The sequence below is a fragment of the Cebus imitator genome, unplaced genomic scaffold, assembly GCF_001604975.1.
Source record: "Cebus imitator isolate Cc_AM_T3 unplaced genomic scaffold, Cebus_imitator-1.0 Scaffold159, whole genome shotgun sequence".
NCBI lineage: Eukaryota > Metazoa > Chordata > Mammalia > Primates > Cebidae > Cebus > Cebus imitator.
The window spans coordinates 2,382,120-2,396,959 of NW_016107474.1; the positions used below are offsets into that span (position 1 = coordinate 2,382,120).

Consider the following 14,840-nt stretch of genomic DNA (forward strand, 5'->3'; position numbering starts at 1 on the left):
TTTGTCTGGAAAGAAAACCTTCCTAAAGAAAATACCTAATAATCCTGCACAACATTTTGATTCTTATCTTTATGTATCTTCCCCACATTCTAAATTAAAAGGCCATTCTTAAACAGCCATAAGATAAATGAATAACTTTTAATATAGCATTTTTTTTTTTTTTTTAAACTGCTTCTTGCAGAGCAGGGCTACCCCATAGGCAATGTGTGCAGAGTAGCTGCATTTCTACTATTGATATTAAACAAAAATTAAATAAAATAGCATGATTCTAGTTTGTTTATTCTTAATATTTGCATTAAATTTCACAGCTGCCATATGTTTCTTGGATTTTACTTCTTTATCATTCTTGTGTCTCTCAAATTCATTTTCTGGAATTCTTAAGCAGTTTCCTTTCCGCTCTCCCCAAGAAAATGTTATTTTTCTATTGCACTTGAAAAGTAATTTATAGAATTCTATGAGAAAAAAAAAGCTCTGGAATTCTAGGAACAAAATCCTTTTTTCTCGGATCTTTCAAAATATCGCCCTTTGGTTTATATAGCCTTGCTGATTTTGCTATTAAGACGTTCTGTCCAGTTTTTAAATTTGGCGATTTAAAATTAGTAACCTAATTTCCGTGAACACTTTCTTGATCTCTGATAGCTACTTTTTTGTGATAGTCTGTGCTGATTTTTGCTACATCCTTTTCGCCTGTAGAATTTTCCCTTCCATTGATTTGTGAGTGTCTCAGTGAAATCCATGTCTTCTCCCAGTGTTGTTGATGAGAAGAATGTGTGAGCTTTCAGGGACAGTGTTTCAGAAGGTCATTTCTGAGCCATTTTGAGGGTCTGTTTATCTTCACTATTACCATCTGCATATAATTTCTTTGTGGACTTTTTCAAGTGTGTGTAAATATTATATGAAAACGTTTTTATTCTTAATGTATATTTACAGTTTTGGTAGATGTTGTCAAAGAGCCCTCCAGAAATGTTTTCCCTTGCGTTTTTACCAGTAAGGTATTACATTTAGTGGCCATTTATTCACATTTACAATAATAATGGGTATTGTTCATTTATGTAATATCTAGTTTCTGGTTATTTTTGAATCACTTGCTTGTAAATTTCCCTGCAGGTTACTAGACTGTTCCATTAGAACAGAGTAACCACACTCTGTTTACCATTTTTATACCTAGTACTGATCATACATGGGCATTTAGTGGGCCCTAAATAATTATTGATTAAATGAATGAATGAATGTTTCACCATTGTGGAAATCTAGTCATGCTAATTCTTCTCAATGCCTTTTTTTTTTTTTGAGCTGGAGTCTGGTTCTGTCGCCCAGGCTGGAGTGCAGTAGCTTGATCTTGGCTCACTGCAACCCCCTGCCTCCCGGGTTCAAGCGATTCTCCTGTCTCAGACTCCCGAGCAGCCGAGTACACAGGTTCACGCCACCATACCTCGCTAATTTTTGTGTTTTTAGTAGAAACGGGGGTTTCACTATGTTGGTCAGGCTGGTCTCAAACTCCTGACCTTAAGCGATCCCCCCATCTCGGCCTCCCAAAGTGCTGGAATGACAGGCGTGAGCCACCGTGCCAGGCCTCAGTGACTTGTTCCTCCAAGCTCCATTGGAACTTGCTAGACTCACATCCATGCAGTTTAACCACTTTGTTTTCCAGAAAGTCACATTCTGAATTCCGTGAAATCAGGGCTTGCGACAAGGGCTGTGTCTCTCTGATAATATGTTTATCTGTGTGTCCTGTGGAAATGCATTTTTAAAATAAAAAGTTATATAGATATTTTTAAAGATCATTAATCAGGATCATTAACTTTTTCCTTTTTTTGGATTTCCTTGTCTTCCCATTTGAACCACGTTTTCTGCTTTTCTTTAGTATGTTTGGCAGAGAAAACGGAAATGGAGGTAGTGGCATGAGTCAGCAGAAAGGTAAATGGAACAACTGGCAGTATTTGTGAACCAAAACACTCCTGCAAGCAGGACTCATAAGTTTGGCATACAAAATTGACTTGTTTCAAAATAAGCTTTATCAGTTTCATAGTGTTCTTTGACAATTTGTAGGAAAGGTTCAGTAGTATTTTTTTAAAATAAAGAACCTAGAATCCTGAGTTTGCAGATCCTCTGTTTAATTGAGAAAGGATCTCTTGGGGGTTATGACCCAAATATTGCATAGGATTGTTAAAATCTGTAGCATTTTTTGAAATAATGTAATTTATATATTTTATCTGATCAGCGACTCTCTTATTTTTTTTCAGTATATTTTTGGAGATTTTAGCCCTGATGAATTCAATCAGTTCTTTGTGACTCCTCGATCTTCAGTTGAGGTAAGACAAAAGTATGTTTTAGTGAGTCCATGTGTAGATACAACTAGTAGCTATGTTTCTATTTTAATTTTTTTTCTAAATAAAGAATTCCAAATTCTTTATTTAGAGGAAAATACAGAGACTAATATGAGAAATGCCTCAACCTACCCGGTAGATTTGACCGATGTTGACATTTTGCTCTATTTACGTTGTTAGACTTTGAAAAGCAGATAAAGCTGACACATGCAATTGTTGCCTCTTTTGCCCCTCTTCCATCCCTCCCCAGAAGTAACTACTGTGCGGAAATTGGGAAGCACTGGTCCTGACTGGTTCTCACCTTTTATCACATACATGTATATCACCATAGTCAATTGTAGTGTTTCGTGTGCTTTAAAATGTCACATGAATGGCATACCATATTCATCATTTTGTAGTTTATTCTAAGCTAACATTATATTCTTCATGCTGATAAATTTGTTCTTGTTCTTTGATTTCCAGTGCTTAGTACCACTGATTGAACCTACCACAATTGACTTACGTATTTTCCAGTCAAGGGCCATCTAGGTCTTTAGTTCCGCCGTTAAAGATACTGCGGTCAATGTGTTTTATCCTGTGTCCTCCTGCTCCTCTGTGGGTGCCTCCGGGACATAAACCTGGGAATGGAATTGCTGGCTTCTGTGGACTAAGCTGCTTTAGTTTCACTAGAGACTGCCGATTTCCTCCCTGGGATATTTACAGTCTGCGTTCCCATCAGCAGTACATTAGAGTTTTCTGTCTCGTATTAAAAAAAATAAAAATTCTTCTTGTTGGCATATTTAAAGTTTTTGTTTATCTGATGTCTAGTAAATGGATTCTCATTGTTTTAATTTATATCTCCCAGCTTACAAACAGTTGGGCACTATTTCATTATCTTCACATGTCTACCGGCAATATGGATGTCCTCTTCTGTGAGTTACTTGATTTATATCCCTTGTCCATATTTTTAAATCAAGTAGCTGTCTTTTTCTTACTGTTTTTAAGACTAATCTTTGGTTTTACAGGCATCTCTTCCTGGCATGAGGGCTTTTAAACTTCACATGTTAGGAACCCTTTTGGGGTTGGTTTTTTTTTTTTTTTTTTTTTTGTTGGTTTTTTTTTATTTTTTCTTTCAAACAAACACCCAGGAGTTCAACACCTGGGTGAAATGGTAAATAGAAGGAGTACATTTTTAACTTTAATGTCAAATGAATTGATTTTTTTTTTTCCTTAATGGTTTGTGGATTTTTCGTTTTAAAAATATCTTTAGGAAAATCTTTCCATCCTTGAAATAATGAAGAAATTTGTCTTGTTTTCTTCTAAAAGTTTTCAGATTTCTTTTTCACGCTTCAGGGTGTGATACAGATGAAATGGAGGCGCTGAATTTTGTGTGTGTATGAGGTGGCATTGAACCCCCTGCCCTGGCGCCCCTAGCGGTCATCTCTGCACTGTTCATTGAGAACTCAGCCCTTAGCCGTCCCATCAGCCTCACTGGGTAGCGCATCCTGGTTCTGGGTGTCCCTCTTGTTTATCTCTATATAAACTCCACGTTTTATTTACTTTAACTTTATTTCTTCCTTTCCTTCCCTTTCCCTTTGTTTTTTATTTTTATTTTTTTGAGACAGGATCTCACTCTGCCTGGGCTGGAGTGCAGAGTGCCGTGATAACGATCACAACTCACTGCAGCCTTGACCCCCACCACCCCCCCCCCCCGCCTGTCAGGTGATCCTCCTGTCTCAGCCCCTGAGTAGCTGGGACTCCAGGTGTGTCACCAGGCCTGGGCAATTTTTTTTTTGTTGTTGTTAAGGGGGCATTTTTTCCTACATCACACCAGTGTAACCATAGTTGATACTTCTCAAGTGTGTACACATGTGAATGGGTGTGTGCCCGTTTGCAAGTGGGTGGACAAATGAAAACTTGGGTTTCCATGTGATACGGAAGTCTGAGGTATGGGGTTGCTTCAGCTCTGCCGCTTACACAGTCTTGGTGGGCTTGGGCACATTCTTTCCTTTCGTGCCTACTGTTTCTTTACTCTCTCTTTTGTTTTTTAAATTGAAAAAAATGGAGAACGCGTATTTTTATCACAGAAATGTTGGGAGCTAATGTATGGTCCGGTAGCTAGTGGTGACAGATGTTAGCAGAAATGGATGAAAAGGGTGCAGATGGTAGGTTGTGCAGAAGGCATGACTGTGTCTCATCAAAATGAGTTTGACCTTCAGAACACCTGGTGTGTCTGCGCTTATTTGGGCTTTTCTGTTTTTCGTATTTTTGAGCACACAGTGACGTTTGGAGGGGTGTAAAATGAGTTTATAAAAATCACAGTAACCTGCGAAAAGGAAATGCAGGCTAATTAACATAATTGGATGGAGTTATTTTCCCTACTCTTCAGGAGTCTGAATTATAATAGTTGACAATTACACAGGCTCTGACTTTCATGGGGCGGCATGTGGTTGGACGTGTGGGTGTGTGATTAATGATGGTGTATCACTTCCGCAGCACAGTTTGTTAGACCTTTTATCTTGCAGGTAAAATAATTGCCACTCAAACATGCAGTGTTACTACCATGTGACCATGGCATCAGTTACAGTCTAGCTGAATGTTCATATGCTTTTTCTCGGCATTAGGAGCTTGATAAAACATTGTTGTCTCTACTTGGGGCCATAAATTGAAAAACCACAATTAAGAAATGTGGGGTGTTAAGATGAAAGAGCATTCTGCCGTCCTGCACAAGCGCCACTCCTGTCAGCGGAGGGCTGCCTTGTCTGTCAGTTTGCTTGCTTGGCAGCTTGCCACTGGCAAGATAAGGTGGCTAGTAATTGAGTGGAATCAGAAGAAACAGATTCAGGTGAAAGGTAGCTGGTATCTCTTCTAGAGTTGTGCTCTAGTGATTTAAAAATCAATTTCTCCAGTGGAAAAAATACAGTCAACTTATTTAATAAGCATGTTTAAACCCCAGTCATAATGCTGTTAATTATGTTAAAAAATAAAGTGGAAATGCTCATCATTCATTAAAGTTTCTAGAATCTCAGTTTTGGAAGTAGCACACACCCCAACCATGACTGAATAAATAAACCCCCGATAACAGAGTGTTGCCTATGGACAGTGTGTGTGGGCACTCAGGGAGAGTAGAGACAGTTCTTAATTTGGTATCTAAATGGGATTTTAAAGGAGGGCTTCGTGGTTCATGAGAGTCGTTGAGACGGAAAGCAGAGCACACAGGTGGCCCCAGAGGGAGACTTCAGAACTTCACCTTCCTAGCCATGGGCCCAAGTATTCTCTTCACAAGGCTGCAGCACTGTTTTCAGACTGCGTGTTTCACATCACTATTATTAGATTACAGTTTTTTACAGTGCTCACTTTGTATTTGTGTAGGCAATTTTATGTCTTTGCTTTGTTGTTTGAACTTTGTATTCTTACAGATAGCTTTACAGTTAATGAGTGAACTTTGAACCATCCTTGAACTTTTATTCTGCTGTGTATTTAGATATCCAGTTTCCACAGACTAAGGGCATGTGATGTGTGAGGGAGGTTTGTTGAATGAAAGGTGCTGTGTGCCTGTAGAGTAAAACACACACATTACTACAGTGCCACAACCCATCTGGCATTCCTGCAGGTTCGCTCTCTTATCAGCTTAGCAAATCCAAGGAAGTGTGTTAAGCAGGCTTACAACGTGGTCATCTCTTACCAGCTCCCTGCTGTGCCTCTTACTAGCAGTGGCTCCTGGCTTCCTCATCTATCAGATGGCCATAATAACAAGACCTCCTCCTCAGAGTTGTGGTGGAGGAACAGAATGTGTGTCCAGTGACACCAGGTGGCACTGACTGGGTGCACCCTCAGTGCCCAGTCAGTGCCGCCTGGTGTCACTGGTCCAGCCCCTCCGGCCTTTTCACCCTTGGTCAGCACCACCTAGCATCATTGGTCCTGCCTCTCCACTTAGTGCTAGTCCTCAGCATCATCCTTGTGTTAATTCCTGATTGCTGGGGTTTTCTTCTGCATGCTGTAGGAGTGGCTGGGAGTTGAGCGTGTGTTCACACTCCGTGGTTGAATGTCGAGGAGGAGGGCAGCTGGAAGACAGCAAGCAGGGTTCTAACAGCTCTCTGCCTTGCACTGGGGTTTGAAGTGGACGGCCGAAGAGGTCCCTTCTCCAAGTTGTACGTCTTTCTAACCTGCTGCAGTCTCTTGGGTCTGGAGATTTTCTTCAGCATTCTCTCCTCCCTGAGCAGAACAGAATACTGTTAAGTGTGGAGAGAACATTATTCTAATACGTGGGGTAATAAAATGGTTTCGACTCAGAAGAAGATGGTTTCTTGATGTTACAGTGATTTTGTGTAAAGAAAGAATGATTCAAAACATTTTTATGCCTCAAAGTAATATAACTTTCTGTCACCAGGGGGCATCCTAGTGTCATTAACAGAAAAAGAGAGGGCATTCTATGTGTCAGTTGCTAAACTGTCATTTGTAACCACAGAGGGTTTTGAATGAGATTCGAGTCTTCCTGAGACACATGTGGCTGCTGTGTCCGCTACCCTTGTGGACCCACCTCTCTGCTCCAGGTGCCTGCCCTCATAAAAGCTGGTGTATGGAATGGTCTTTGCATCGTGGGTGCCAAGGCTGTTGTAGCCCCGCCCAGCACACAGAATTCTTTCTCTCAGGTGTCAGCATGATGAGTCCTGGGTTGCCCCGGGTGACAGAGATAAGTGCAGCTCTCAAGTCCTGAAGGTGATGGCTTCCTTTTGAATTGCTCGTGTTTTCCTGTTTGTCATAATTCTCTGGGAATGGAACTTACTGGGTTGCTTGCAGAGAGAAGCTTTTACTGCTGTGATTATTGAATTGTTGTGCTGAGAGTTCATTGGAGAAATCCGCTGAGGAAGCAACCCCAGTGGCAGTTCCCATCCAGTGTTGGGCATGAGAATCAGCCACAGTCTCTGATCTTTGTGGACCGGGGGCCATTCTAGCACCGCTGTTGTCCTGCAGTGAGCAGACTTTGGGAAGTGCTGAATGGCATTTTGTTTTTTTGTTCTGCCCTCAGGTAGCAATTGTCTGTCTGCTTAGCTTACCCCTTTTCTTCCTAAACTTTTTTTTTTGACGGGGAGGAGAGGAAGACAGAGTCTCACTTGGTTACCCAGGCTGGAGTGCAGTGGCGTGATCTTGGCTCACTGCAACCTACCCCTCCTGGGTTTAAGCAGTTCTCCTACTTGGCCTTCTGAGTAGCTGGGATTACAGGTGTGTGCCACCACACCTGGCTAATTTTTAGTAGAGATGGGATTTTACCATGTTGGCCAGACTGGTCTCGAACTCCTGACCTCAAGTGATCCACCTGCCTCACCCTCCATAAGTGCTGGGATTACAGGCCATGTAAGGCATGCCCAGCTCCTTCCTAAACTTTCCTATCCCCAATAAATATTGTGGAATAGCTAGGAAGAAGAAAAATTTAAGTTGCGATATCTTTCAGCTTTTTATAAAGAGGCTAGATAATTCCCATTCTGCTTTCTGTCTTCAAAACAAGGAATGTGACTTCTAGCTGTTAACTTAGTTAATTAAGGCACTGTGTTGAAAAGGGAGCTGCAGTCACCTGGCTTTTGTTTCTAGCGGGCTTTTCTCTGCTCTCCGACTGTGGACCTGGTCCCAGCCTCTGCCAGCTGTGTTGCAATGTAGTGATCATGAACAAGAGGCGCAGACAGGAAGCATCATCTTCACCAGGGCACGAACAAAAGTGTCTGTGCCCTTTATGGTCAGTCACTAACATCCTGTGAGAAGAAGGATGTATCAGAAGCATTTTATTGTAGCTGATTTACATGTTCATTAGAGTTCATTTTTATCCCCTTTGCCCTCATTTCCAGTTCTGTTTAATAGTGATAAATATCTGAAAGTATTTCTGTTGTGCTTTTTCCTTAAATGAAGATGATTTAGATTGCACTGACACTTCACGTGTGTTATTCTGCTAAAAGTAGTGGCACGCAAAGTTGTATGGATAAAGAGTTTTAACGAAATGTTGCCTTAATGAAATCATATGTATTTGTTTTAACATTTTGTTGAATTAAAATTTGTTTTCTGATTCCTTATGCAGCTCCCTCCGTACAGTGGAACAGTTCTGTGTGGCACAGAGGCTGTGGATAAACTACCTGATGGTAAGCTACTAGTTCTCTCCTTATTTCCCTAAAGGGAATTTTGGCCATACATGCTGGATGGGCAGGCTCCGTGTAATCACTGTTTTCCCATTTGAATAAATGTTTCTTTGCAGCTTGAAGTTTTTGCTGTCAACTATAATGTATTTAATCACTGAGTCACTTCGACTAGTGAGTTAGTGTTAAAGCTTATCCTGTGCTACAGAGGGCCAGCCATTTAAGATTTTCTTTAGGAATGGTGTTGAGTTCTTTTTTCCCCTGACAGTTCTCAGTGCAACAGGTATGTTATTCTTCGTCACCACATGCCAGAGTTGAAGCGAGCTTTCTGTCTTGTTGCTAAGCAGTCTACCGGCTCCAGCGCTGGCTGGTTTCTGAGCATGTGTTCTTTGTGACTGAAGTGGTAGCCTGCATCTGTTGTTCTTGTGGTTTACATTCATGTCCTGGTTTGTCGCTGGCTCTTGAGAACTCGGGTCACCTCTTCACCTCCTGGTCTGTTACTTTTTTTGTCCCCGTCACAGATACTGAGCTGCTTACCAGAGGTGGGGCTTACTGAGATGCAGTGATCTTGTACTGTTTAAGTACCCAGTGTGGGAATACCAGCAGGGTGGTTTACTTACTGCAGGCTGCCCTTGCACGGTTCAAACCTGTTTAGATCATTTTTCAGTCGGAAGCCCTTTAAAGGCCCTAACTGGCCTCCAGGAAACTGATGCCACACTTTTTCTTTGAGAGCTGGGCTTTGGATTCCCTTTTGAATTAGCATGGTCAGTCTTACAAAAGGGGTTTTAATTACAGTATAAACCTTGAAAAGACTAATAACCACATTTTATCTCCAGTAACATCAGGAGTGATTATATCTATAATTATTAGATTTATAAGAATTGTAGGAGACCATAAGGGAAAGAGCAGATCTACTAATAGCTTAGGACAACTAAGACAGTAATTGAAGCTCTGGGGACCCAAAAGCGGGGCTGCTCGGCCTCCTGAGCTGCCTTTTAATCGGCTGATGGCTTAGCCTCTCAAGCGTCTGAGTCAGTGGGACTTCCTCTGTCTCTCTGTGCTGTGCACGTAGTGAGCACGCTGCACATGTTGATTCCGTGCTTACAAATGTGCCAGGATTTTCCTGTGCACATCTCTTTAAGTTTACCCTCCTCCCTGTGCAGTAGGCACCGCCAGCTCCCACAGCCCCTGGAGTTCTGCATCCCCACTCCCTCCTTCCAGCCTGTCAGCCCTTTTCACCTACTGCATCTTGGCTCTTTTTCTCCATTCTCTGCTCTCTTCCCTCTAAGTCCTGCTTTTGTTCTGCCAAAAACACAACTGGAATCTTGCGCCAGCTTGCACGGTTAGTGACAGGCACAGTTGTCTCTGAAGCCTTTCTCTTCCAGCGCCTGTCGGACTGTACAGATCCGGTGGGCGCTGACATGGACCTGCCTCTTGTTCTAGACTGCTCAGCTGCTGGTGGCAGGGTCCATCCCTCCATGTCTGTCATTGCGCCTGTAGTGTCTGGAATGTTGTAAGTGCTCAGTACGTTTGTTGGATGAATAGTTCAGGATGCTTTATTATGCTCTCTCCCACCTCTGCCAGCTGCACCTAGCCCTTTGCAGAGGCACCTCATCGTGGCTTCCCTTTTACACCTTTTCTATTTTTTTTTAATATTTTATAATTTCCGTAGGTACATTGTAGGTGTATATATGTATGGAGTACATGAGATATTTTCATACAGGCATACACGTAATAATCACATTAATTGTCCTTCCCCTCAAGCACTGCCTGTTAGATGTTCCTAAAGCTTGAGATCCCACTCCTTCACCCTGCCCTTACCCATTCAGTGATCCGTAAGTTCCACTGACCTCTCTAGTTTCTGATGGAAGTTGACCATTGTGTCCTGCGTCCAGAAGCATTCTTTTTCTAGAGCAGTTCACAGCCTTCTCTTCCCTCCCTCCGTGTTTTCATTCTCAGTTGTTTGCATTTGTCTTCCTGATAAATGTGAATCTCTGAGCAGGGCCCTTGTGTTACTCATCTCTGTCTGTTTCCCTCGCTCTCCCCTTGCCTTGTAGCCCAGGCCACTGTACTGCATATACTGCAGTGAGCAAACTCTGAGAAACGCCGTGTTTGGTTCATTGTTTTATGACCCATGGCCTGCATTACCTGAGTGCTGAGTTTCCAGCTTCCTAATGTATTGATTAAGTTGTTGAAGCAAGTTTGCAGACCTTCTTCATTTCTCCTGCCTGGCAGATTGGGCTCTGAGCTCTCTGCCATGCAGTGCAAGGCATGTGTGTCCATTGTGAGTGTTTCTCAAGAAGAAGAGGAACTGTGCTGGCTGGGAATCTGCCTTTTAGTGAGATGATCAAACATGGTGTTGAGTAAATGCTTGATAATACTCATAACATTGAAATAGTTCTGTTCATGTTACACCACATTCTAGGACGTGTTATGTTTGGATGAGGTTGAGAGTTGAGATGTGGAAAGCACCGTGTCTTAGAACGCATCAGCCTCGGATAAGCTGAGTGACACAGCACATACTAGTCTCAAATGTGATTTCACATTGTACACCACAGCCCCTTCAAAGGCTAGGCTCCACGTGGCGTGCTCCTCACTTCTCCAGACACACCCATTTCAATCCAGCCTCACAACATCAGGGAATAAGGGATGCCTGGAAGCAAAATGGACAGTCAAGCCCTTGGCATGATAATAAATTCATTTCCCTTTGATGATTCTTTTCAAAATAAGGAAACAAAAAATAAATGGTAGCCGAAGGAATTACATTGTCATGACTTTATATGTAAACGGCTTTTAGTGGTAATGGTCATCAGTATTATTTTCCAGGAACTTTCTGTTATTGGGGTAGGATTGTGCTGCCACCACCACCAGCCCCCACAGTGGGGGGTTGTGATTCCAAAGCCTGCAAAGATTCAGGAGGCTGTTGATCTCCAGCCTTCTCCTGCCCACCCACTTGCCACGTAACTGGCCCCTCTCTGGGTCTGTATTTTTTATGCTGCAAAAAGACTTGTAGAGGTCCTTCCGAGGTAAAATATATTCAGTCCTCTGCAGTAGAACACCATTCTTTGGGTATTAGTTTCTTTTCTTGAGATATATGCCTTGAAAAAAAAAAATTGGCCCCTTAATACTAGCCTGGAAGAAACCTTTATGCATTAAAGATGAAGTATATGGCGTGTGTCCTTTCCTTAACTTCAAAACGTGTAACTTGCCAACTGTAAGGTGACATTGATGCTTGATGTCTGTTGAAAGACACCATTGATTCTAAAACTTAACCTAATTTCAGAGATGTGAACTATAAAAAAAAAAGTCTTTCTTAGCATGAATGAAATATGTAGATTGTGGTTAACTGGGAAGGGAGTATTGAAGGCTTCCGAAGAGAGATTTAAAAGTTCACAGTTCTAACTTTATCAGTTGGTGTTTTCGGAAGGCTTCACCACCTATGGAGTTAATCGAGTGTGAATTTATTTAGAGGACATTTGCATGTGTTCACGTCAGGGCCCTTTTTCAGACTTCATTGAAGGTTATCAGCGGAGGAGACCAGGAGCTAAAGAATTCCGAAGACGGCTTCTGAAGCGGCCCTTGATTCTTTGCTGCTGCTGCTGCTGCTGTTTAATCTTTTTTGCTTTTAAATGGGTACTTGCTAATTTCTCCTATCCAGTATATATAGGATTCTTTGGGTAGTTTTTTGGAATTAAATCGTGTTAATTACAGAAGCTGATTTAACAATGTTTTAAGTCCCAAGTTAGTTGTTATGATCTTTTAAAAATTAAGTTGTCCAAAATACATATTCCTTTATCTCAGGCGTAAGGCAGCTATACAAAAGTCAGATTCCATTGAACGGTATTTTTAAACTGGCAGAATATTATTTGCTTTTTATTACAAATTTATTTTAATTTTACTTTCTGAGAGTCTTCCTTAGCTAGGAAGATAAGTACGGGCTTCTGCTTTTCATATCCCCAAATTAAATATAATTTTATAGTTATTTCATTTTCAGCAAATTATTCCACGTAAGTAAAATATGTAATAGGTTTGTTGATTAGGAAGAGAATTTAAGGTTTTCATTTTCAAAGAGAAAGTTGGTAATTGCTGTTACTTAGAGTTTGCAGAACTGTGTTCTTAACTAATAGTTTTCTTTCTAAACAGGACAAGAATATCAGAGAATTGAATTTGGTGTCAATGAAGTCATTGAACCCAGTGACACTTTGCCGAGAACCTCCAGCTACAGTATTTCAAGCACATTGAACCCTCAGGCCCCTGAATTTATTCTCGGTTGTCCAGCTTCCAAAATGACCCCTGATGGCATCACTAAAGAAGCAAGCTACGGCTCCATAGACTGCCAGTACCCAGGTTCTGCCCTCGCTTTGGATGGAGGTTCTAATGTGGAGGTGGAAGTTTTAGACAATGATGGTGTCTCAGGTGGTCTTGGACAAAGGGAGCGTAAAAAGAAGAAAAAGCGGCCACCTGGATATTACAGCTATTTGAAAGATGGTGGTGATGATAATATTTCCACAGAGGCCCTGGTCAATGGCCATGCCAGTTCAGCAGTCCCGAACAGTGTCAGCACAGAGGATGCAGAATTTATGGGGGACATGCCCCCATCAGTTACGCCCAGGACTTGTAACAGCCCCCAGAACTCCACGGACTCTGTCAGTGACACTGTGCCTGACAGTCCTTTCCCTGGAGCTCTTGGCAGTGACACCAGGACTGCAGGGCAGCTGGAGGGGGGCCCTGGGGCTGATTTTGGTCAGTCCTGCTTCCCTGTAGAGGCTGGCAGAGACACCCTGTCAAGGACAGCTGGGGCTCAGCCCTGCGTTGGTACCGATACTACTGAAAACCTTGGAGTTGCTAATGGACAAATACTTGAATCTTCGGGTGAGGGCACAGCTGCCAACGGGGTAGAGCTCCATACCACGGAAAGCATAGACTTGGACCCCATCAAACCCGAGAGTGCATCGCCTCCCGCTGACGGCACGGGCTCTGCGTCAGGCCCCCTTCCTGTCAGCCAGCCCAAGTCCTGGGCCAGTCTCTTTCATGATTCTAAGCCCTCTTCCTCCTCGCCGGTGGCCTATGTGGAAACTAAGTATTCCCCTCCCGCCATATCTCCCCTGGTTTCTGAAAAGCAGGTTGAAGTCAAAGAAGGGCTTGTTCCAGTTTCAGAGGATCCTGTAGCCATAAAGATTGCAGGTATAGTTGAAAAGATGCACATCTAGGGTGAAGCCTCATCAACTGGGCTGATAGACTGTGGTGATAGATTGTTACCCATAACAGTGGTAGATGACTTGTGTGTTAATAGCAATGTGTGAAAGCGGCCTATGTCTTAAATGTTATCTCAGAGTAAGACAGTACAGAAACAGATGGGAGGGGTGGGTGTCATGCCTTTATGTTCAGTGAAAAATCCATGTCTGTTAGCAGTTCTTTTCTGTTGACAGGTTACGTTTCCGTTTCTTGCCTTTTGTTCAAGTAATTCTGCTCTACAGTGTGAATGTATAGTGGACTTTTTCTGTCATATACCTTTGGTATGATAATCCCTGATTTGTACTCACTGTGTACTACTTCTTTTTTATATTTCCTAAGATATAAGAAAGCATTTTGTGACTTAACATTTTTTTATGCCTGTTTTGGATTGAGTAAATGGATTTTATTCAGAATTTTGGTACCCCAGGGTCAGCTCTTGAAAAATGTTAAGAGTTCAGCCCAGAGTTAACGTTTTAAAGTGCTAAGGCTCTAAAGTAGAAAGTATTCACAATAAAAATATAAAGCTGCATAATTCACAGGTTGTTTTTAAACAGTTGAAGTAGGAAGTCAGAAGCACAGTGGGGCACAAAAGAGGTGTGCATGTTTACACAACATGTTGCTCACCGATGGCTGTGCATTCCGCCACGTGTCGCTTAGCGATTTTTGTCGTTGTGTACGCGTGGCAGAGCATTAGGCTAGTGGTACGGCCTGTTGCTCCCAGGCTGCAAACCTGCATAGCCCATGACAACCGAGTACCATAGGCAGTTGTGACACAGTGCTAAGTATTTGTGTGCCTGAACACATCTAGGCATAGGAAAGATTTAAAAAAAAAAGTTCACTTGTATAGAGCGCTTACCATGACTGGAGCTTGCAAGTCTGGAGTCGCTCTGATTGTCAGTGATGAGTGGTGAGCGAGTGTGAAGGCCTAGGACATTACTGAACAAAGCTGACTTTATAAACACTCTACACTTAGGCTATAGTACATTTATTTAAAAAAAAAAAATTTGCCCAGTGAGAAGTTAACCTTAGCTTACTGTAACTTTTTAACTTACTAATTTATGTTTAAATGAAAAATTCTAAACCTTTTGACTCTTTCATAAGAACACTTAGGACACACACTGTACAGCTGTACAAAACTACTTTCTTTTTGTTCTTTATTAAGCTTTTTTTTTTTTTT

At 42.0% G+C, this 14,840-nt stretch overlaps 1 protein-coding gene across 3 annotated transcripts in view; it reads left to right on the top strand.

Moving 5' to 3' along the window:
- Positions 1–14,840, top strand: part of USP10 (ubiquitin specific peptidase 10) — an 85,888-nt gene that overhangs the window by 37,392 nt on the left and 33,656 nt on the right. For 2 of the 3 annotated variants that reach the window (XM_017543630.1, XM_017543632.1), the window contains exons 2-4: positions 2,244–2,312; positions 8,374–8,434; positions 12,572–13,612. In XM_017543630.1, the coding sequence (XP_017399119.1) occupies positions 2,244–2,312; positions 8,374–8,434; positions 12,572–13,612 (1,171 nt within the window). Of the gene's footprint in view, positions 1–1,864; positions 1,918–2,243; positions 2,313–8,373; positions 8,435–12,571; positions 13,613–14,840 lie in introns of all 3 variants that reach the window. The other variant, XM_017543635.2, reaches the window with a different exon arrangement.